General features: G+C 43.1%; 1 protein-coding gene across 2 annotated transcripts in view; it reads left to right on the top strand.

The window, feature by feature from the left end:
- col28a2a (collagen, type XXVIII, alpha 2a) overlaps positions 1-23,049 on the top strand; it is a 34,463-nt gene extending 11,414 nt beyond the window's left edge. The window contains exons 11-35 of one of the 2 annotated variants that reach the window (XM_036958838.1): positions 10,873-10,941; positions 11,025-11,093; positions 11,538-11,606; positions 13,039-13,107; positions 14,679-14,747; positions 14,835-14,903; positions 15,038-15,106; positions 15,217-15,288; positions 15,415-15,483; positions 15,573-15,644; positions 16,167-16,235; positions 16,419-16,487; positions 16,580-16,648; positions 16,751-16,819; positions 16,947-17,015; positions 17,194-17,262; positions 17,399-17,467; positions 17,580-17,660; positions 17,775-17,810; positions 17,907-17,943; positions 18,036-18,593; positions 18,743-19,629; positions 19,814-19,982; positions 21,652-21,843; positions 21,932-23,049. In XM_036958838.1, coding sequence (XP_036814733.1) covers positions 10,873-10,941; positions 11,025-11,093; positions 11,538-11,606; positions 13,039-13,107; positions 14,679-14,747; positions 14,835-14,903; positions 15,038-15,106; positions 15,217-15,288; positions 15,415-15,483; positions 15,573-15,644; positions 16,167-16,235; positions 16,419-16,487; positions 16,580-16,648; positions 16,751-16,819; positions 16,947-17,015; positions 17,194-17,262; positions 17,399-17,467; positions 17,580-17,660; positions 17,775-17,810; positions 17,907-17,943; positions 18,036-18,593; positions 18,743-19,629; positions 19,814-19,982; positions 21,652-21,843; positions 21,932-21,939 — 3,147 coding nt within the window. In that variant the 3' untranslated portion in view covers positions 21,940-23,049. Of the gene's footprint in view, positions 1-10,872; positions 10,942-11,024; positions 11,094-11,537; positions 11,607-13,038; positions 13,108-14,678; positions 14,748-14,834; positions 14,904-15,037; positions 15,107-15,216; positions 15,289-15,414; positions 15,484-15,572; positions 15,645-16,166; positions 16,236-16,418; positions 16,488-16,579; positions 16,649-16,750; positions 16,820-16,946; positions 17,016-17,193; positions 17,263-17,398; positions 17,468-17,579; positions 17,661-17,774; positions 17,811-17,906; positions 17,944-18,035; positions 18,594-18,742; positions 19,630-19,813; positions 20,058-21,651; positions 21,844-21,931 lie in introns of both variants that reach the window. The other variant, XM_036958837.1, reaches the window with a different exon arrangement.
- The last annotated feature ends 570 nt before the right edge of the window (positions 23,050-23,619 follow it).

The following is a 23,619-nucleotide window of genomic DNA, read 5'->3' as shown; positions in this document are numbered from 1 at the left end:
CACCTACCAACCAGTAAGAATTCCGGCTCTCACAGACCTGTTAGTTTTTCTTTAAGAAGCCCTCCTGTTCTCCACTCATTACATGTATTAACTGCACGTGTTTGAACTCATTACCTGTATAAAAGACACATGTCCACACACTCAATCAAACAGACTCCAACCTCTCCACAATGGCCAAGACCAGAGAGGGTGTAAGGACATCAGGGATACAATTGTAGACCTGCTCAAGGCTGGGATGGGCTACAGGACAATAGGCAAGCAGCTTGGTGAGAAGGCAACAACTGTTGGCGCAATTATTAGAAAATGGAAGAAGTTCAAGATGACGGTCAATCACCCTCGGTCTGGGGCTCCATGCAAGATCTCACCTCGTGGAGCATCAATGATCATGAGGATGGTGAGGGATCAGCCCAGAACTACACGGCAGGACCTGGTCAATAACCTGAAGAGAGCTGGGACCACAGTCTCAAAAAAAAACATCAGTAACACACTACACCGTCATGGATTAAAATCCTGAAGCGCACGCAAGGTCCCCCTGCTCAAACCAGCGCATGTCCAGCCCCATCTGAAGTTTGCCAATGACCATCTGGATGATCCAGAGGAGGAATGGGAGAAGGTCATGTGGTCTGAAGAGACAAAAATACAGCTTTTTGGTCTAAACTCCACTCGCCGTGTTTGGAGGAAGAAGAAGGATGAGTACAACCCCAAGAACACCATCCCAACCGTGAAGCATAGCGGTTGAAACATCATTCTTTGGGGATGCTTTTCTGCAAAGGGGACAGGACGACTGCACCGTATTGAGGGGAGGATGGATGGGGCCATGTATCGCGAGATCTTAGCCAACAACCTCCTTCCCTCAGTAAGAGCATTGAAGATGGGTCGTGGCTGGGTCTTCCAGCATGACAATGACCCGAAACACACAGCCAGGGCAACTAAGGAGTGGCTCCGTAAAGACGCATCTCAAGGTCCTGGAGTGGCCTAGCCAGTCTCCAGACCTGAACCCAATAGAAAATCTTTGGAGGGAGCTGAAAGTCCGTATTGCCCAGCGACAGCCACAAAACCTGAAGGATCTGGAGAAGGTCTGTATGGAGGAGTGGGCCAAAATCCCTGCTGCAGTGTGTGCAAACCTGGTCAAGAACTACAGGAATCTACAGTATAATCTCTGTAATTGCAAACAAAGGTTTCTGTACCAAATATTAAGTTCTGCTTTTCTGACATATCAAATACTTATGTCATGCAATAAAATGCTAATTAATCACTTAAAAATCATACAATGTGATTTTCTGGATTTTAGTTTTAGATTCCGTCTCTCACAGTTGAAGTGTACCTATGATAAAAAATTACAGACCTCTACATGCTTTGTAAGTAGGAAAACCTGCAAAATCGGCAGTGTATCAAATACTTGTTCTCCCCACTATATATGTGCTTTCTTGAGCAGGGGGACCTTGCAGGCGCTGCAGGATTTCAGTCCTTCGCGGCGTAGTGTGTTACCAATTGTTTTCTTGGTGACTATGGTCCCAGCTGCCTTGAGATCATTGACAAGATCCTCCCGTGTAGTTCTGGGCTGATTCCTCACCGTTCTCTTGATCATTGCAACTCCGAGGTGAGATCTTGCATGGAGCCCCAGGCCGAGGGAGATTGACAGTTCTTTTGTGTTTCTTCCATTTGCGAGTAATCTCACCAACTGTTGTCACCTTCTCACCAAGCTGCTTGGCGATGGTCTAATAGCCCATTCCAGCCTTGTGTCCCTGACAATCTTGTCCCTGACATCATTGGAGAGCTCTTTGGTCTTGGCCATGGTGGAGAGTTTGGAATCTGATTGATGGACTGCTTGTGTGGACAGGTGTCTTTTATACAGGTAACAAACTGAGATTAGGAGCACTCCCTTTAAGAGTGTGCTCCTAATCTCAGCCCGTTACCTGTATAAAAGACATCTGGGAGATAGAAGTCTTTCAGATTGAGAGGGTGTCAAATACTTATTTCCCTCCATTAAAATGCAAATCAATTTATAAAATTTTTGACATGCGTTTTTTTTCTGGATTTTTTTGTTATCTGTCTCTCACTGTTCCAGTAAACCTGCCATTAAAATTATAGACTGATCATATCTTTGTCAGTGGGCAAACCTACAAAATCAGCAGGGATCAAATACTTTTTTCCATCTTCCCACTCTGACATCAATGCAAATGTTTTGGAAATCTAACACTTCATGAGAGCCCATGAGCTCATTTCTATGACTATGCAATTAAGGCAGAAAACAGAGTGATGGCTGCTAATAAAAAGAGGAGGCTCCCATCAGCTTTCAATAGGCTAGGCCTACTATATTTATTTCTCAACCTTCCTAATATTAAGCGCATTGCTAATATTTACAACATGAGTATAACCTACCTGGCTGGCATGAAAATAAACCATGGGGGAAAACGTCCTCCATTCGCTATTTAAGTGCATAGATGACATGTATTTTTTCCCGCTGCACCTGTTTTGATACAGGTGCATGATAATGGTCCATTCTAAATCAAAACAAATGTCACACATATATTATTAGTATGTAAAGACAAGATCAACATCAAAATGGCGCCGACAAAGAGGGCTGCCTCGCTTCTCGTCCTTAGGAAACTTTGCAGTATTTAGTTTTTTTAACGTATTATTTCTTACATTGTTAGCACAGAACATTTTAAGTGTTATTACATACAGTCGGGAAGAACTATTAGATATCAGAGCGGCATCAACTTACTAGCACTACGACCAGGAATACAACTTTCCCAAAGCGCATCATTTGTTCGAACTACCCTGTGAATTTGAGCTGATTCCAGAGACACACCCAAAACAACACCGCCAGAGAAGAGGTAGACGGAGCGGTCTTCTGGTCAGACTTCGAAGGCGCACACACCACCCACCGCTTCCAAGTATATTACTCGCTAATGTCCAGTCTATAGATAACAAGGTAGACGAAATTAGAACAATGCTTGCTTTCCAGAGAGACATCAGGGACTGTAACAAACTCTGTTTCACGGAAACATGGCTCTCTCGGGATATGCTGTTGGAGTCGATACAGCTACCTGGATTCTTTGTACGTCACGCCGACAGGAATAAACACCTCTCCGGGAAGAAGAAGAGCGGGGTGTATGTTTCATGATTATCGACTCGTGGTGTAATTGTAACAACATACAGGAACTCAAGTCCTTTTGTTCACCTGACCTAGAATTCCTCACAATTAAATGCAGACCGTATTATCTCCCAAGAAAATTGTCTTTGGTTATTGTCACAGCCGTGTATATCCCCCCTCAAGCCGATACCACGACGGCCCTCAAGGATCTTCACTGGACTTTATGCAAACTGGAAACCATATATCCTGAGGCTGCATGTTTTGTGCTGGCAAAACTCTGGATCACTGCTACTCTAACTTCCACGATGCATACAAGGCCCTCCCTCGCCCTCCTTTTGGCAAATCCAACCACGACTCCATTTTGCTCCTCCCTTCCTATAGGCAGAAACTAAAACAGGATGTACCTGTGTTAAGAACTATTCAATGTTGATCTGATGGAATCCACACTCAAGATTGTTTTGATCATACAGACTGGGACATGTTCCAGGTAGCCTCGGAGAATAATATTGACGTATATGCTGATTCGGTGAGTGAATTTATAAGAAAGTGCACAGGAGATGTTGTACCCACTGTGACTATTAAAACCTACCCTAACCAGAAACCGTGGATAGATGGTGGCATTTGCGCAAACTGAAAGCGTGAACCACCGCATTTAACCATGGAAAGGTGACTGGGATTATGGCTGAATACAAACAGTGTAGTTATTCCCTCTGCAAGGCAATCAAAGAAGCGAAATGTCAGTATAGAGACAAAGTGTAGTCGCAATTCAACAGCTCAGACACAAGACGTATGTGGCAGGGTCTACAGACAATCACGGACTACAAAGAGAAAACGTCACGGACACCGACATCTTGCTTCCAGACAAACTAAACACCTTCTTTGCCCGCTTTGAGGATAATACAGTGCCACCGACATGGCCCGCTTACACGGACTGTGGGCTCTCCTTCTCCATGGCCGACGTGAGTAAGACATTAAACGCGTTAACTCTTGTAAGGCTGCCGGCCCAGACAGCATCCCTAGCCGCGTCCTCAGAGCATGCGCAGACCAGCTGGCTGGGGTGTTTATGGACATAGTCAATCTCTCCCTCTCCCAGGCTGCTGTCTCCACATGCTTCAAAATGGCTCCCGTTGTTCCTGTACCCAATAAGGCAAAGGTAACTGAACTAAATGACTATCGCCCCATAGCACTCACTTCTGTCATCATGAAGTGCTTTGAGAGGCTAGTCAAGGATCATATCACCTACTCCTTACCTGTCACCCTAAACCCACTTCAATTTGCTTACTGCCCCAATAGGTCCATAGACGATGCAATCGCCATCACACTGCACACTGCCCTATCCCATCTGAGGAATACCTATGTAAGAATGCTGTTCATTGACTATAGCTCAGCATTCAACACCATAGTACCTTCCAAGCTCATCATTAAGCTAGAGGCCCTGGGTCTCAACCCTGCCCTGTGCAATTGGGTCCTGGACTTCCTGAAAGGCCGCCCCCTGATTGTGAAGTTAGGAAACAACACCTCGCTGATTCTCAACACTGGGGCCCCACAAGGGTGCGTACATAGCCCCCTCCTGTACTCCCTGTTCACCCATGACTGCGTGTCCATACACGCCTCCAACTCAATCATCAAGTTTGCGGATGACACTACAGTGGTAGGCTTGATTACCAACAACGACAAGACAGCCTACAGGGAGGAGGTGAGGGCACTCGGAGTGTGGTGTCAGCAAAACAACCTCTCACTCTACGATCAACAAAACAAAGGAGATGATCGTTGACTTCAGGAAACAGCAGAGGGAGCACCCCCCTATCCACATGATGGGACAGCAGTGGAGAAGGGGGAAAGTTTTAAGTTCCTCGGCGTACACATCACAGACAAACTGAAATGGTCCACCCACACAGACAGTGTGGTAAAGAAGGTGCAACAGATCCTCTTCAACCTCAGGGGGCTGAAGAAATTTGGCTTGTCACATAAAACCCTCACAAACTTTTACAGATGCACAATTGAGAGCATCCTGTCGGGCTGCACTCACAATAACATTTGATAACCATGTGTATGTGACCAATAAAATGTTATTTGATTTGATTTGAAATCAAGAATAGTCTGATGCGTGACAAAATTAGCCTATCACTTGTGAATTATATATCATCACTTGTGAATGATGCACAGCGTAAGAAACAATGTATTTCTTTTGCAACTTTTAGTCACACACCTCATGTAGCCTACCCATAGGCCTATATGCTGCCACAAACACTCAAACTGGACAGTTCTATCTCAATCTCTTCATTCAAAGGCTCAATCATGGACACTCTTACTGACAGTTGTGGCTGCTGAGCGTGATGTATAGTTGTCTTTACCTTCCTGCCTTTTGTGCGGTTGTCTGTGCCCAATAATGTTTGTACACTGTTTTGTGCTGCTACCATGTTATGCTGCTGCCATGTTGTGTTGCTACCGTGTTGTGTTAATTACCTGATTGAGCTAATCATGTAAATAGAATTAACTTGAGAGTCGGGGCACCACAAAATAATATTTATATAGCTGTTAACTTCCGAATAAACTCTTAAAGACCTAGTAATATTTTACATCAATAGCAGTCAATATTAATCGTCACCTTAATTCAGTCTCATCTGAAAGTTGTAAATTCTTGGTTATCTTCACGAACCCTGGCTAACACGTTGAATCAGCAATACAAAATTGGGTTTAATTATTTATTTACAGTGGGGCAAAAAGTATTTAGTCAGCCACCAATTGTGCAAGTTCTCCCACTTAAAAAGATGAGAGAGGCCTGTAATTTTCATCATAGGTACACTTCAACTATGACAGACAAAATGAGAAAAAGAATCCAGAAAATCACATTGTAGGATTTTGAATGAATTTATTTGCAAACTATGGTGGAAAATAAGTATTTGGTCACCTACAAACAAGCACGATTTCTGTCTCTCACAGACCTGTAACTTCTTCTTTAAGAGGCTCCTCTGTCCTCCACTCGTTACCTGTGTTAATGGCACCTGTTTGAACTTGTTATCAGTATTAAAGACACCTGTCCACAACCTCAAACAGTCACACTCCAAACTCCACTATGGCCAAGACTAAAGAGCTGCCAAAGGACACCAGAAACAAAATTGTAGACCTGCACCAGGCTGGGAAGACTGAATCTGCAATAGGTAAGCAGCTTGGTTTGAAGAAATCAACTGTGGGAGAAATTATTAGGAAATGGAAGACATACAAGACCACTGATAATCTCCCTCAATCTAGGGCTCCACGCAAGATCTCACCCCGTGGGGTCAAAATGATCACAAGAACGGTGAGCAAAAATCCCAGAACCACATGGTGGGACCTAGTGAATGACCTGCAGATAGTTGGGACCAAAGTAACAAAGCCTACCCTCAGTAACACACTACGCAGCCAGGGACTCAAATCCTGCAGTGCCAGACGTGTCCTCCTGCTTAAGCCAATACATGTCCAGGCCCGTCCAAAGTTTGCTAGAGAGCATTTGGATGATCCAGAAGAAGATTGGGAGAATGTCATATGGTCAGATGAAACCAAAATATAACTTTTTGGTAAAAACTACACTTGTCGTGTTTGGAGGACAAAGAATGCTGAGTTGCATCCAAAGAACACCATACCTACTGTGAAGCATGGGGGTGGAAACATCATGCTTTAGGGCTGTTTTTCTGCAAAGGGACCAGGACGACTGATCTGTGTAAAGGAAAGAATGAATGGGGCCATGTATCGTGAGATTTTGAGTGAAAACCTCCTTCCATCAGTAAGGGCATTGAAGATGAACCGTGGCTGGGTCTTTCAGCATGACAATGATACCAAACACACCGCCTGGGCAACGAAGGAGTGGCTTCGTAAGAAGCATTTCAAGGTCCTGGAGTGGCCTAGCCAGTCTCCAGATCTCAACCCCATAGAAAATCTTTGGAGGGAGTTGAAAGTCCGTGTTGCCCAGCAACAGCCCCAAAACATCACTGCTCTAGAGGAGATCTGCATGGACGAATGGGTGAAAATACTAGCAACAGTGTGTGAAAACCGTGTGAAGACTTACAGAAAACGTTTGACCTCTGTCATTGCCAACAAAGGGTATATAACAAAGTATTGCGATAAACTTTTGTTATTGACCAAATACTTATTTCCCACCATAATTTGCAAATAAATTCATAAAAAATCCTACAATGTAATTTTCTGGATTTTTTCTCATTTTGTCTGTCATAGTTGAAGTGTACCCATGATGAAAATTACAGGCCTCTCTCATCTTTTTAAGTGGGAGAACTTGCACAATTGGTGGCTGACTAAATACTTTTTTGCCCCACTGTACTAAATACCTAACTAATCACACAGAATTACACGTACACATAATTAATCATAACTTGATTACAAATGATATCATCAAGGAAACGTCCCTAGCGGGCGGAACAGATATGACAACTTGTTACACAAAAGAAAAGGGGCTGGGTTTGAGTGAAAGAGCGGGAAGACTGAGTAACAAAGGAAGAAGCTGTGCTATCGTAAATACAGTATCTGATGCATTCTAAATTACAGCCCATTTGGAAAAAGAAAACGCAATAAATATTTACTCTGAGCTGTGCTTCAGTAGGTTGATGGTAGATGGAAGGCCAGGTTGCCAAACCGAGTCCTTTGTCCTTTGAAGAATGTCTCTGGTGGTCAATTGAATACGTTGTAGTAATGTCGTTGTGTGATAGACAGGATACTCTGTCTGTTCCTTCCTAACCCTCGTTTGCAGCTGCTGTTGCTAACTCAACGGCTAGGAGGTATAACTTCTGTAGTGAATAAGAGTTCAAAGTTCATACCATTCGCAACCAAAGCTCACGCTGATGTTGGTTTCGTTCCGTAGTTATTATCTGAACCATTCTGTCATCAGACCGTCGTCCTCACATCCTCGGAACAGGAGGTTATATTGTCATCAAAGCTTTATATAGGAAGGGAGAGGAGGGCATGTTTGAAAAGTTTTATAACCCATGTCCCTTCACAGGGGCGGGCCACTGATTGAGCAGAGCCCTAACCTTATGAAAACCCAAATCTCACATTTTAGAAGCTAAAATCACATTTCATCCCATCACGAATCATTTCATATTCAAACATTTAAATTGAACAACAATTCCATGTGAATCCGATAACTCTGATGTGTAGACTTTCCACTGTAGAGTTTATGTCATCTTATCATTGATGAGAATGTCTCAGATGACAACCGAACTGACATCATATTCATTAAGTACCACTGCATATGTTCAATTGGTCGGATTACCAGAATATAGTTAATTTCCCCCCACCTTCTGATGTTCCCAGAATCTCTATGTTAACCAAGGGGTTTGCAAATGTAACATCAGTAGGGTAGAGAGAGGAAAAAGGGGGAAAGAGGTATTTATGACTGTCATAAACCTACCCCCAGGCCAACGTCATGACACATGCTATGTGTTTGTCTTTAGGTCTCTCTTTATGTTGTGTTGTGGTGTCTCTCTTGTCGTGATGTGTGTTTTGTCTTATATTTTATATATTTGTATATACAGTTGAAGTCGGAAGTTTACATACACCTTAGCCAAATACATTTAAACTCAGTTTTTCACAATTCCTGACTTTTAATCCTAGTAACAATTCCCCTGTCTTAGGTCAGTTAGGATCATCACTTTATTTTAAGAATGTGAAATGTCAGAATAATAATAGAGAGAATGATTTATTTCAGTTTTTATTTATTTCAACACAGTTCCAGTAGGTCAGAAGTTTGCATACACTCAATTAGTATTTGGTAGCATTGCCTTTAAATTGTTTAATTTGAGTCAAATGTTTCCGGCCTTCCACAAGCTTCCCACAACAAGTTGGGTGAATTTTGGCACATTCCTCCTGAGCTGGTGTAACTGAGTCAGGTTTGTAGGCCTCCTTGATCGCACACACTTTTTCAGTTCTGCCCACAAACTTTATATAGAATTGAGGTCAGGGCTTTATGATGGCCACTCCAATACCTTGACTTTGTTGTCCTTAAGCCATTTTGCCACAACTTTGCAAGTATGCTTGGGGTCATTGTTCATTTGAATGTCCCATTTGCGACCAAGCTTTAACTTTCTGATTGATGTCTTGAGATGTTGCTTCAATATATCCACATAATTTTCCTGCCTCATGATGCCATCTATTTTGTGAAGTGCACCAGTCCCTCATGCAGCAAAGCACACCCACAACATGACGCTGCCACCCCCGTGCTTCACGGTTGTGATGGTATTCTTCGGCTTGCAAGCATCCCCCTTTTTCCTCCAAACATAATGATGGTCATTATGACCAAACAGTTATATTTTTGTTTCATCAGACCCGAGGACATTTCTCCAAAAACCGCAAACCGAAGTGCAGATGCAAAGTCTGGCTTTATTTTAATGGTGGTTTTGGAGCAGTGTCTTCTTCCTTGCTGAGCGGACTTTTAGTTTATGTCGATATAGGACTCGTTTTTGCTGTGGATATAGATACTTTTGTACCTGTTTCCTCCAGCATCTTCACAAGGTCCTTTGCTGTTGTTCTGTGATTGATTTGCACTTTTTGCACCAAAATACGTTCATCTCTAGGAGACAGAACGCGTCTCCTTCCTGAGCTGTATGACGGCTGCGTAGTCCCATGGTGTTTATACTTGCGTACTATTGTTTGTACAGATGAATGTGGTACCTTCAGGCGTTTGGAAATTGCTCCCAAGGATGAACCAGACTTGTGGAGGTCTACAATTGTTTTTCTGAGGTCTTGGCTGATTTCTTTTGATTTTCCCATGATGTCAAGCAAAGAGGAACTGAGTTTGAAGGTAGGCCTTGAAATATATCCACAGGTACACCTCCAATTGACTCGAATGATGTCAATTAGCCTAAAGCCATGACATAATTTTCTGGAATTTTCCAAGATGTTTAAAGGCACAGTCAACTTAATGTAACGATCCTCTTCCTGTGAATGACTGGACCAAAGCGCAGCGTGAGACGTGTTCATGATATTTTATTTAAACCAGAACACTAGAACAAAAAATTACAAAGAGGAAAACGAACAGTTCTGTAAGGAAACTAACTATACAGAAAACAACTACCCACAAAACCCATGTGGGCAAGAGCTACCTAAGTATGGTTCCCAATCAGAGACAACGATAGACAGCTGTCCCTGATTTAGAACCATACCCAGCCAGAAACAAAGAAATACAAAAACATAGAAAAAATAACATAGAATGCCCACCCTAGTCACACCTTGGCCTAACCAAAATAGAGAATAAAAACCTCTCTATGGCCAGGGTGTGACACTTAATGTATGTAAACTTCTGACCCACTGGAATTGTGATACAGTGAATTATAAGTGAAATAATCTGTCTGTAAACAATAGTTGGAAAAATGACCTGTGTCATGCACAAAGTAGATGCCCTAACCGACTTGCCAAAACTCTAGTTTGTTAACAAGAAATTTGTGGAGTGGTTGAAAAACGAGTTTTAATGACTCCAACCTAAGTGTATGTAAACTTCCGACTTCAACTGTAATTGGTATCATGTTGGGATTACCATATCTCTAAGTAAAATAAATTAAAAGACAATGGTTCTATGTGATGTCAGTTAACATTAATCTGAATCTGATTGTAAATGTAAAACAACGGAATGTAAAAGTTTCTCTGAACTGCCTAGACTGAATAAGAGCTTTGTATCGTCCTTTAGCTGAAACCCACTCCCTTGTTCTTGACATTGGATCTGTATTATGCTGCTGTCTTTGTTTGCTGCTACCTTTAATCTGTGTCTCTTGTGTTTGTCATCACAGGGTGATCGGGGTCAAGCTGGCCCGGCCGGAATTCAGGGAGAAAATGGTATTGGACTTCCTGGACCAAAGGTACATTTAGTCTGTTTTTGCTTTTGTCTAACTAATGAATTGTTTTATGTTACCTGTTCCATCTCACCGTGTCTTTTTTGCAGGGTGATCTGGGATTCCAGGGAAAACCCGGCCCCCCTGGTCCGACAGGGTTGAGTGAATATGGCCAGCCAGTGAGTGGAATGAAACACCCGACTAGCATTTTACTGTAGCTTACTACATTATGTAGTGTGGTTTCATTGGCAACCTGATAAACTTTGTGAGTGATACTATACACTCAGTGTACAAAACATTAAGAACAACTTCCTAACATTGAGTTGCACCCCTCAATTGACTCAAGGCTCAATTGACTCAAGGCTTAAAAAATATTCTTTAACCTGTCTCCCCCCCTTCATCTACACTGATTGAAGTGAATTTAACAGCTGACATCAATAAGGGATCATAGCATTCACCTCGATTCACATGACCAGCCTATGTCATGAAAAGATGAGCTGTCCTTAATATTTTGTATTCTCAGTGTATAATATCACAGTAGGAAATGTGAGCTGATGACAACTACATAGACAGTGTCATCTGACCCAATGTTGGTAAAAGGATAATGCTGGTTTATTTTACAGGGGCCTCAAGGGCCACAAGGTTTTCAAGGGGAGAAAGGACCCCACGGAGAGGGGCTCCCTGGGCCAAAGGTATGATTACAATTTTGTCATGAATAAAAGGGAAAATACAATAGAGAAATTATCTGGGTACAGCTAGAATGCGCTCCTCTTCATTTTTATCCTCCATTCTTTCTATTGTGTTAGCCCACAGAATTGTGTTAGCCCACAGCATCATTTCTGGGATTACCATTAGCTACAATGCTGGAAGCAGAATGTCCACTCAAAAGACCTTCTTTGTGTTACACCAATAGCAGAAACAGACCTAAACCTTCCATAAATCAGACGGCTTCTCAACCTCTTGATTCTACCAGCGCCTGGGCTGTTGAAGATGGCCATCTGTTGGGCCACAATTAGCCTCAGAAACTGACAAGGAGTTACATAAGCATGAAAGCACAACTCTCATTCACTGGATTTCAGAGGGAAGAACTGTGTAATAAACACATTTACTGCATCTGCCAAAGCCAGGCCCTGCTCTTCTCCAAAGTAGTCTACCCACAGCTAGTTCTCAGTCAAGTGTTACCATTCATGTTGATGCGCGCATGCAAACCCTTTAAAAACAATGTCATTTCTCCATGTTGCAACGTGTGGAGTGACATATATCTTATATGTGGACTGTTCAAACATCACATACACTTGGAGAGGGGCTGGATTTCCATGGGATTGAAGTGGCAATCAACCACAAAATGGAACACATTATGTAAACATAGCCATCCTTTTTTGTATGACAGCACTTGGAGTTCATGTTGGGTTTTATTGGAGTTATATTATCATCGTAACATGTAGAGACGTGAACATGAACACTGTGCTTATATCGGATGAGTAAATGTATAGAACATCCTCCTGAACAAATTCTTTAGCAGTGGAATACTTCCTTCAGTCTGTTTTTCCTAATTCAAGTCAGAACCTGAGAGCAAATAAAATAACAGCAGTGTTGAGTGTGACCTGCGGTTGATGCACGTACATTTGGCAGTAGTAGGCAGATCGTGGAAAATGAGCGTAACACAGAAAATGTCCCGAGGTAACCAAACATGGGCTCTTATGGGAAAGCCCCCGTTCCAAAAAGGGGTCAGAGCAGTTTTAAAGGACAGGTCAACCCCCCCCCCCCCCCCCCCCCCCCCCCCAACAATTAATATGTTCCTGTCTGTGTCTGCATTTAATTATTTTTCAACTGTTGCTGAGGCAATAAACATGCCTAAATTCATCACCCTCTGCCAAGTTTGACAAGGGTAAGCAACAGAAGGATAAAGTAAACAGATTCCAACATGAACGCCATATTTGAGAATAACATAACTTCAGTCATACAGGACCATGTCATGTTACTCACAAGACAGACAGGTGCTAACTTAACCCTCCCGGTCCCTACTACACTATCGACTGAGAATGAGAACAATGAGGATAGTGCCGTGATTGTGTGAACCAGTGGGAGCTGGATGTGTGTGACGGGAGAGTCTTTGTTCGGCAGGGAGACCGGGGGCTGGCCGGACCGAGGGGGCCAAGAGGACAGACGGGTGCAGGAATCAAAGGAGAAAAGGTGGGCTGTAAATACATCATTAATCAATGCCATTCACACAAACATGCCATGTCTACCCAACAAAAGACCTAATGAAGTTCATAAAGAAGCCTTGGATCCTCCCTCTGGGCCTCCTTGGAGCACTCCATTGAGAAAGAAAGGGCGGGGGGGAGGGTTATAGCTGTAGTTACTGTGGGAAAGTTGAAGGTAGGATTATTTTTGCATGATGTAGGATTCAATAAACAACCATGCTACAGTACATTGTTACATACAACTACTGGCATAACCCGTGTCTAGCACTCAAATTAAGCCACATTTATGGTTAGATGGTTAGGGATTTTAGCCCTCTGTAGTCAAGAACAAGATACTCTATATGCTCACATCACATTTAGGAAAGGCACTCATGCAGATATTCAGCCTGGTGATTTTATTAGTACCAATTATCTTGATTTTAAGACATAAAGGCCAATAAACTCATGAAGGTTTAAATGCCAACCTAGACCCTCAACCAGGGCCGGATTAATGCAGGGGTTTAACGGGGCTGAAGCCCCTGGGGGAGGAGAAAGCAAAGAGGAAGCAAAAAACAAAAATATATAATAATAATAGTTTTACAATAATATTAAAGGAAGTATATACTGTATATATTATATACTGTATGTAGTATATATATTTAGTTTTTTTTTTTACTGCAACTGCCAACCCTCAGGAGCCTGCTCTGCTAGTCATGCCTTTTTTATCCAACCACAGGAGTCCGTGCCAAATGTTCAAAATACACCAGAGAGCATAATTTAGCCATAGAGGATCAATAGTTCATAATGGATTAAGTTGTATCACAAACACATACAGATATCTGCCAAAATAAAAGAAACACCAACATAATGTGTTTTAATAGGGTGTTGGGCCACCACGAGCTGCCAGAATAGCTTCAATGCACCTTGGCATAGATTCTACAAGTAGACCTAAACCATACCAGGAAAATGCACCCCCACACCATAACATATACTTTTTATACCTTGTTTACCCAAGTGTTTCTTTTATTTTGGCAGTTACCAGTTTGCTTTCAGTTTGGAAGGCCCCAGTTTGGGCAGCATGCATGTCAAATATACAGTTTGTTGCATTGTGGCCATAGACATATAATCCATAGAAGGGTTTTGGAACCTCTTACACTGGCAATTTGACAGTTAAACTCATGGGTACACTAGCAACGGATGCCAGTCCTGACTTGAATGAGAACTGCCATCTATGGATTATATTTCTATGGTTAGTTGCGGCTGTCGGTTTGCCTTTTACAGAATTCACAATACAATTTCGGGAAAAACATGCTGTTTGGAAAGCAAATGCCCACTGCTGAAAAGAGAAGACTAATCTGTGTTTAGAACCAATAAAAAATATATATTCTCAACAACTCCCAATTTTAGCTAACAGCAGCACTGTTTTTCAAATGATCTCATCTTGAGATAAGCTATTGCCACGACGAGCGCATCGGCCATCACCGTGAGCTGGGGGCAGGGGAGCCTATGAAAGACAAAGCCCCGGGGCCTATGATTTCTTAATCGGGCCCTGTCCTTAACCCTTTCTATGTTTGACCTCAGGGTGAGTTCGGGCCTCCTGGTCATCCAGGACTGGTTGGACTTACAGGAGCGGGCATCCAGGGGGAGAAGGTAAACTGAGTGGCGGAGAATAACGTAACACTACACTTGCATTCCCATCAAACACACACACATGTAACTGTGATTGTTAATCCTCAGGGAGTGGAGGGTCCCAGAGGTCCACCTGGAGGCAGAGGACCTCAAGGAGAGGGCTTACCTGGACCTAAGGTTGGTAGAGACTATGTAAAGCCATGAATTAAAGGCCAAGATAATGGAATTCTCTAATTGCTGTTGTTTGTAGCTAGCCTGTTGTTTTTGCCTGGTGGATTTCTTCACCCCACTTTCCATTCTCTTATTTCTAGGGTGATCAAGGTTTCCCAGGAGAGCTCGGAGCTACAGGGGAGAGAGGCGTTGGTGAGCCAGGGCCAAAGGTAAGACAAATACCGTATCCATCCTCTTCCAAATGAATTAAAAAACACCTTCTCAAATAAGCCTGTTGAACTTGTGATATATTTTTAAAAGCAATTTGTTTATTTTCCAGGGTGAGCTTGGTACATCTGGCCTGGCTGGCTTACCTGGTCTTCCAGGCGAGGACGGGGCTCCAGGACAGAAGGTGTGTTATTTCACCTTTACACCACTTCTATAGATCCATTATAGTTCTATAGATCCAGTATACCACAAAGGAAAGGAATGTGCCAATGTGAAATGGTCTGTCCCATCTACCCTTCGCCACTGCCAGGGTGAGGCGGGTGTAGCTGGTATAAGAGGTCCTGATGGAGCAGCAGGAATCGGCACCCAGGGCGAGAAGGTAGGTTTCACATCCTTACCCTTCTGTCATACTAACCTGTAAACACCAAGAGGGGGTCATGTAAATGATGTGTGCTCCACCCCTACCAGGGAGACCAGGGTCAGAGGGGCATCCGTGGATTACATGGACCTCCTGGCATGACCGGACCCTCAGGGGCAAAGGTAATAATGATAATACTAATTGGTTGCATTTATATAGCGCCTTTTCACCTACAGTAGATGCTCAAAGCACTTTGTATAGTAGGGGGGGGCAGAATGCTCACCACACATAAGCTAGCATAGTGGAGAGGTGAGGAGTGATATATGCCAAATGGGAATCAGGTGGATGATTTGGTGGACATGATTGAAAGGGGCCAGGTTGGGAATTTGACCAGAACACCTCTACTCTTACGATAAGTGCCATGGTGAGAATAACACAATAACACACAATAACACAATCTGATCACAGCACGGCAGATTTAGCGAACCTGATAGTATTTTTTTTTGTTTACTTTGACCTTTTTTTTGTTGCTTTGACCTACCATTATTCATTAAATTAACGTCTATTTAGGTTATATACACACTGTGTTGACTGCATATTTGTTGAGGTTGTTGTAATAGCAGGCCAACAGTTTGCAGGCTGTTGGTAGTTTAGGGCTACCAAAGTGTCTGTAGAGTTCAATGTTATTTGACTTTTTTTTTCAGGGGGAGCCTGGCACACCAGGCCGACTGGGCATGCCAGGACTACCGGGACGGGCCATTGCAGGTCCCAAGGTAAGAAATACACATCTATTAACACCCTGTTTCTGTATGCAAGTCTTGGCAGGTACTGTACACATTTGACAGGCCTGTTAGCCTGCAGTAAGAAACACTGTTACATGCAGTCTGTTGCAATGCATCCTCACATCCTGGCTGATAAACATCATTGTGATGAGCTTATCTCATTCTCTGTCTCAGGGTGATCTAGGCCCACCTGGTCCCTCTGGGCCGACTGGAGAGACAGGCTATGGGCTACCTGGGCCAAAGGTAAGTGTTGCAATTCACAACAAAGAAAATATTCAATGACTATTACTATGAGGCATATGCTCATCGTTTTGAATAATGTTTTTTTTTACCAGGGTGACCGTGGTAATCCTGGTCCAACAGGACCTTTTGGATCCAAAGGTGAAGGTTTCCCTGGCCCAGTGGTGAGTACCTACAACCAGCATGGCCAACTGCATGCTTAGCTGCAGATTACTGGTGTTAAGCCAAACTCATTCCATTTGGATTGTTCCCTGTTTCTTTTTTAGGGTCCTCCAGGCCTTCCAGGTCTACAGGGAGAGCAGGGCCCTGAGGGCATTGGCATCCCAGGACCTAAGGTACTTGTCAACTGTATCTGTCATGTATCTGTCCCTAAATCCTCTATGTCAATCTGCTACAACCTACTACATGTCAATGTGAATGTGTATTATGTATCGTACGTGACTCTACATCTGTCTGTCCCAGGGAGACATTGGCTTCAGAGGATTGCCAGGTTTGCCAGGCCCAAAAGGAAAGGGTGTGCAAGGACCACCGGTATGAAGCTAATATTAACAGAACTTCCATTATTCAGCCATAGGTCACATTCTGAGTGTAATACCTTAACACATACCGGTAGTCCAGCTGTGATGGCAATGTCCAAACTTAATCAACTTTAGTTATAGTCTGTAGCCTGTCCGTCCCCTCCCATTAAATTAGCATCATTGGTTTCCAGGGTAACATTGGAAGGAAAGGACCCCCTGGTCCAAATGGGCCCCCAGGGGAAGGTCTGCAGGGCCCCAAGGTATGTTTAATAACACCGTCCACTCCTGACCTGTGATCTTTAGTGTGTTTTAGCTCTTTTTCAACTACCAAGCCTTTGGGTAAATGACCAACCGATGGGTCTTGTTTTGATTAATGATTCATCTTTTGTATTTTAGGGTGAGCAGGGGTCTCAGGGTGTGACAGGGCCAAGGGGACCCATAGGGGAAGGATTCCCAGGAGGTAAGGTAAGAGGATGACATGCATGCTTCAACTCATAGCCCTCTTCCTCTGATGGATGCAGTGACCTTGTCTCTAACAGCAGTGCTCCTGTTGCTTCCTCCTGTCTCATCACCGCAGGGTGACCGTGGCTTGCAGGGTGAGAGAGGAAATAAGGGTGTAAAGGGGGGCATGGGAGATTCTGGGGTTCCTGGAGAGTCTGTGAGTTTTCTAAATATTCATTGCTTTACCAAAATTGCTGTTTTATGGTGTTCTTTCATATCATTTAGAAGTAGTGATGTATGAATCATTTCAAATGTTTCTCTCATAACTCAGGGGAGGCCAGGAGTAAAGGGTGAAGTGGGGCTTACAGTAAGTTCACAAACTTTACATACTGCTTGAATGGCTCTGTAATATATACAAAAATATGAAATATGAATATAAATCTCACACTTCTATCACTTCCAGAGAGAAGACATCATTAAATTGATCAAGGAAATATGTGGTAAGACTAACACCATGATAATAATAAATCCAAGCTAAAACATGAAGCTTTAATTTAATAATGTTAATTCAGCATCTCTCTCATGCTTTTAGGATGTGGAATCAAGTGCAAGGAGAGGCCAATGGAGCTTGTATTCGTCATTGACAGCTCAGAGAGCGTTGGTCCGGAAAACTTTGAAATCATCAAGGACTTTGTCACAGCGCTGGTGGACCGTACCACTGTTGGACGTAACGCCACCAGAATTGGATTAGTCCTGTACAGTCTGGATGTCCACCTGGAGTTCAATCTGGCGCGCTACATGACCAAACAAGATGTCAAGCAGGCCATCAGGAAGATGTCCTACGTGGGTGAGGGAACCTATACTAGCACCGCCATCCGGAAGGCTACCCAGGAGGCCTTCTACAGTGCCCGTACTGGGGTTAGGAAAGTGGCCATTGTTATCACAGATGGACAGACAGACAAACGAGAGCCTGTGAAGCTGGACATTGCTGTGAGGGAGGCCCATGCTGCCAACATTGAGATGTATGCCCTGGGGATTGTCAACACCTCAGATACAACCCAGGCCGAGTTCCTGCGTGAACTAAATCTGATCGCCTCTGACCCTGACAGTGAACATATGTACCTCATCGACGATTTCAACACTCTACCAGGTGATTAACATGGTCATATGTGTATGGTATCACACATTACTTAATACAATGCTGTTGTACAGTAATAACAACTTTACCCTTTATTGTCATACAGATATCATATTTTATACTTTACCTGAGGTTGTCATTTCTCTCCTTTTGTCTTTCAGCTCTGGAGTCAAAGCTTGTTAGCCAGTTCTGTGAGGATGAGAATGGAGCCCTTGTGTTGAATCGCAACACTAATGGCTTTGGAAGAAATGGGAACAACGGCTATGGGAACAACGGCTATGGGAACAACGGACATGGGATTAACGGACAGGGGAATAGCGGACAGGGGAATAACGAACAGGGGAATAGCGGACAGGGGAATTACGGACAGGGGAATAGCGGACAGGGGAATAGCGGACAGGGGAATAGCGGACAGGGGAATAGCGGACAGGGGAATAGCGGACAGGGGAATAGCGGACAGGGGAATAGCGGACAGGGGAATAGCGGACAGGGGAATTACGGACAGGGGAATAGCGGACAGGGGAATAACGGACAGGGGAATAACGGACAGGGGAATAGCGGACAGGGGAATAACGGACAGGGGAATAGCGGACAGGGGAATAGCGGACAGGGGAATAGCGGACAGGGGAATAGCGGACAGGGGAATAACGGACAGGGGAATAGCGGACAGGGGAATAGCGGACAGGGGAATAGCGGACAGGGGAATAACAGACAGGGGAATAGCGGACAGGGAAATAGCGGACAGGGGAATAACGGACAGGGAAATAGCGGACAGGGGAATAACGGACAGGGGAATAGCGGACAGGGGAATAGCGGACAGGGGAATAGCGGACAGGGGAATAACGGACAGGGGAATAGCGGACATGGGAATAGCGGACAGGGGAATAGCGGACATGGGAATAACGGACATTTGAATAATGAACATGGAAACACCTATAATGAGGATCCTATCCTAAATCCAAGTGGACGCACCAGTTCCCAGAGTCACATCAGAGGCCGTGGAGATAACTTTGATCTGCCCCTCAATGCTGGACCACTCCCAGTGCAGGTCCAAGTAGACCTTTACAGGACACATGTATATCATACAAAGTATCTCTCCTTAGGTGTTATAGGGGAGCAATTGAATGATTGCTTTGTTATAGTCATTGCTCTATTATTCAATTAAATTACATTTTAGCAGTAGAGGGTTGAGTTACTGTCTAACTAATCTATGTGTGTGTGTCATCATCCAGGTGGATGATGAAGAGGGTGAAGATTTAGACGTAAGGACCCACATGCGAGGAGGTAGTACTGTGGCTGTAGCTAACAAAACAGTATCCATCTTCCCTGCAAAGGAAAGCTCCCACTCCAACACAGCTGTCTCGTCATCAGGATCAGCATCATCATCCTCAGGAACAACAGGTTCAGCTTCATCATCCAGCGAGGGCCAATTTCAGCCTGTATCAATTCCTATCCCTAATTCTATTTTCCCCCAAGGTTAGGACCTAACACTGCAACATGTTGTGTTAGATAAAGAAACACAGTCATTTCTGTCATGGAAATTGGCGTTCAATATCTTTACACCTTTTCAAATTCCTTGAATTCGGGAAAGTATTCAGACCCTTTTACTTTTTCCACATTTAATTACATTACAGCCTTATTCTAAAATGGATTAAATCAATATTTTACCTCCTCAATCTACACACAATAACCCATAATGACAAAGCTAAAACAGGTTTTTAGAAATGTTTGCAAGAATTCAGACCCTTTGCTATGAGACTCGAAATTGAGATCAGGTACATCCTTTTTCCACTGATCATCCTTGAGATGTTTCTACAACTTGATTGGAGTCCACCTGTGGTAAATTCAATTGATTGGACATGATTTGGAAAGGCACACACCTGTCTATATAAAGTCCCACAGTTGACAGTGCATGTCAGAGCAAAAACCAAGCCATGAGGTCGAAGGAATTGTCCATAGAGCTCCGAGACAGGATTGTTTCGAGGCACAGATCTGGGGAAGGGTACCAAAAAATGGATCCCAAGAAGACAGTGGCCTCCATCATTCTCAAATGGAAGAAGTTTGGAACCACCAAGACTCTTCCTAGAGCTGGCCGCTCAGCCAAATTGAGTAATCGGGCGAGAAGGGCCTTGGTCAGGGAGGTAACCAAGAACCCGATGGTCACTCTGAAGGAGCTCCAGAATTCCCCTGTAGGGATGGGTGAATCTTCAAGAAGGACAACAATCTCTGCAGCACTCCACCAATCAGGCCTTTATGGTAGCATGGCCAGAAGAAAGCCACTCCTCAGTAAAAGGTACATGACAGCCCTCTTGGATTTTGCCAAAAGGCACCTAAAGACTCTCAAACCATGAGAAGGGTCACGTCTGGAGAAAACCTTGCCCCATCCCTATGGTGAAGCATGGTGGTGGTAGCATCATGCTGTGGGATGTTTTTCAATGGCAGGGACTGGGAGACTAGTCAGGATGGAGGAAAGATGAACAGAGCAAAGTCCAGAGAGATCCTTGATGAAAACCTGCTCCAGAGCAGTTCACATTCCAATAGGACAATGACCCTAAGCACACAGCCAGAGAGTGGCTTCAGGACAAATCTCCTTGAGTGGCCTAGCCAGAGCCCAGACTTGAACCTGATCGAACATCTCTGAAAAGACCTGAAAATAGCTGTGCAGCGACACTCCCCATCCAACCTGACAGAGCTTGAGAGGATCTGCAGAGAAGAATTGGCGAAACTCCCCAAATACAGGTGAGCCAAGCTTGTAGCGTCATACCCAAGAAGACTTGAGGCTGTAATTGCTGCCAAAGGTGCTTCAAAAAAGTAACTGAGTAAATGGTCTGAATACATATGTAAATGTGATATTTTAGCTTTTTATTTTTAATAACTTTGCTAACATTTCTAAAAACCTGTTTTTTCTTTGTCATTATGGGGTATTGTGTGTAGATTGATGAGTGAAAAAGACAATTTGATCAATTTTACAATGAGGATGTAATGTAAAAAATGTGGGAAAAGTCAAGGGGTCTGAATACTTTCCGAATGCACTGTATGTCATACCTCTCCTTCGATGTTGTTTTGTCAGAGTCCGTCTCGCTCAATCCCCGCTGTAACCTGAGTTTGGACCAAGGCACCTGTCGAGAGTATAACATCCAGTGGTATTACGACAAACAGGCCAATTCCTGTGCACAGTTCTGGTATGGAAGCTGTGAAGGAAATGCCAACCGCTTTGAGACAGAGGAGGCGTGTAAGAAGACCTGTGTTCTATCTAGAACAGGTATGTGCCACAGCTCGTAGTGCTCTTAAGCTTCGGTGCTCTGTTTTCTGATAATCTTTTTGATGTGCTCTCTCTGTACTTTCCACAGCTGGTTAAAACAGGCAGATGATCAATCAACTCATCAGAACAATCTGCCATGGAACCAACTAAGCAAAATGCAGAGGATGTTTAATAATAGTGTACTACTGATATTTAAAAATGGTATATTTACAACAGGCATTTATCATTGGAAATAGCGTTATTTTTGCAGCTCTCTGTGTCTCTCTCTCTTGAGGTGTAGAGAATAAGGGAAGGACATGCCACTTCTAGATTACATGAAGTTGCCTTTCTTTTCAGATGTATGGTTATCTGTGGACTTTATTTACGGAAGTCTGAATTTGTGAAGAAAATATAACGTTGCTATGGTAACTGTTTTATTACATTTGAAAAGTGATCCTATACCTTACTCTTATTATATTGATGTTGGATTAACTAATCCATTCAATACCTCAATGTTACTCAACCGTAAGCTGTACTGAACAAAGGGGATAGGTTCAAGCCCAGCGTTTGTCATTTCAGGTTTACCTGAGAAAAACATCACACAATACAATTCTCATACCTCTTAGCCATAAGAACATTGTGCTGCCATTATGCTGTCCCACAATATCGTTTTATAATATAGGGATAGTCTTCTAGAATACATTATTTTTTTGTAGTATACGTCTGAATTCAGTAATTGTATATTAAAGCAAACTAAATTAAATAGGTGCTGTAATTATTTTTCTTGTTTGTTTAATGATATGTATTAGTCTGTTTTAGGGTCACATACGCCAGGCCTATAAGTGACAGTATGCAACTTGACCTATGTATTTTTCTTCCAAAGTGTTTTGGGAAATCGCACGTTGCTGTTGATGAAAAAGCTAACTTTTAAATTAATCACATTTTTTACATGTGTACTGGTTTTGATGATTTTGTTTTGTTTTTATTGATTGAAAAAGGATAGATAGATAGCCAACTTCACAAAACAGTGGGAAGCTTTGGAGTCAACATGGGCCAGCATCCCTGTAGAACACTTTCTACACCTTTTAGCGTCCATGCAGTGACGAATTTAGGCTGTTCTGGGGGCAAAAGAGGGTGCAACTCAATATTAGGAAGGTGTTCCTAATGTTTTGTACACTCAGTGTATTTGGCCTTGTGTTTTAGGTTGTTTTCCTGCTGAAAGGTGAATTTGTCTCCCTGTGTCTGTTGGAAAGCAGACTGAACCAGGTTTTCCTCTAGGACTTTGCCTGTGCTTAGCTCTATTCCTTTTCTTTTTATCCTAAAAAACTCCCTGGTCCTTGCTGATGACAAGCATACTCATAACATGATGTAGAACCACCATGCTTGAAAATATGAAAAGTGATACTCAGTGATGGGCTATATTAGATTTGCCCCAAACATAATGCTTTGTATTGAGGTCAAAACGTACATTTCTTTGCCACATGTTTTGCAGTATGACTTTAGTGCCTTATTGCAAACAGGATGCATGTATTGGAATATTTTTATTCTGTTCAGGCTTCCTTCTTTTCATTCTGTAATTTAGGTTATTATTGTGGAGTAACTACATTGTTGTTGATCCATCACCATCTCCATTTAAAATCACCATTGGTATCATGGTGAAATCCCTGAGCGGTTTCCTTCCGCTCCGTCAACTGAGTTAGGAAGGACGCTTGTATCTTTGTAGTGACTGGGTATATTGATGCACCATCAAAAGTGTAATTAATAACTTCACCATGATCAAGGGGATATTCAATGTCT

This window comes from Oncorhynchus mykiss, chromosome 22 (genome assembly GCF_013265735.2).
Source record: "Oncorhynchus mykiss isolate Arlee chromosome 22, USDA_OmykA_1.1, whole genome shotgun sequence".
In the NCBI taxonomy this organism is placed as follows: Eukaryota; Metazoa; Chordata; class Actinopteri; order Salmoniformes; family Salmonidae; genus Oncorhynchus; species Oncorhynchus mykiss.
The sequence above is the reverse complement of the archived record's forward strand: the minus strand, read 5'-3'. Positions and strand labels throughout refer to the sequence as shown.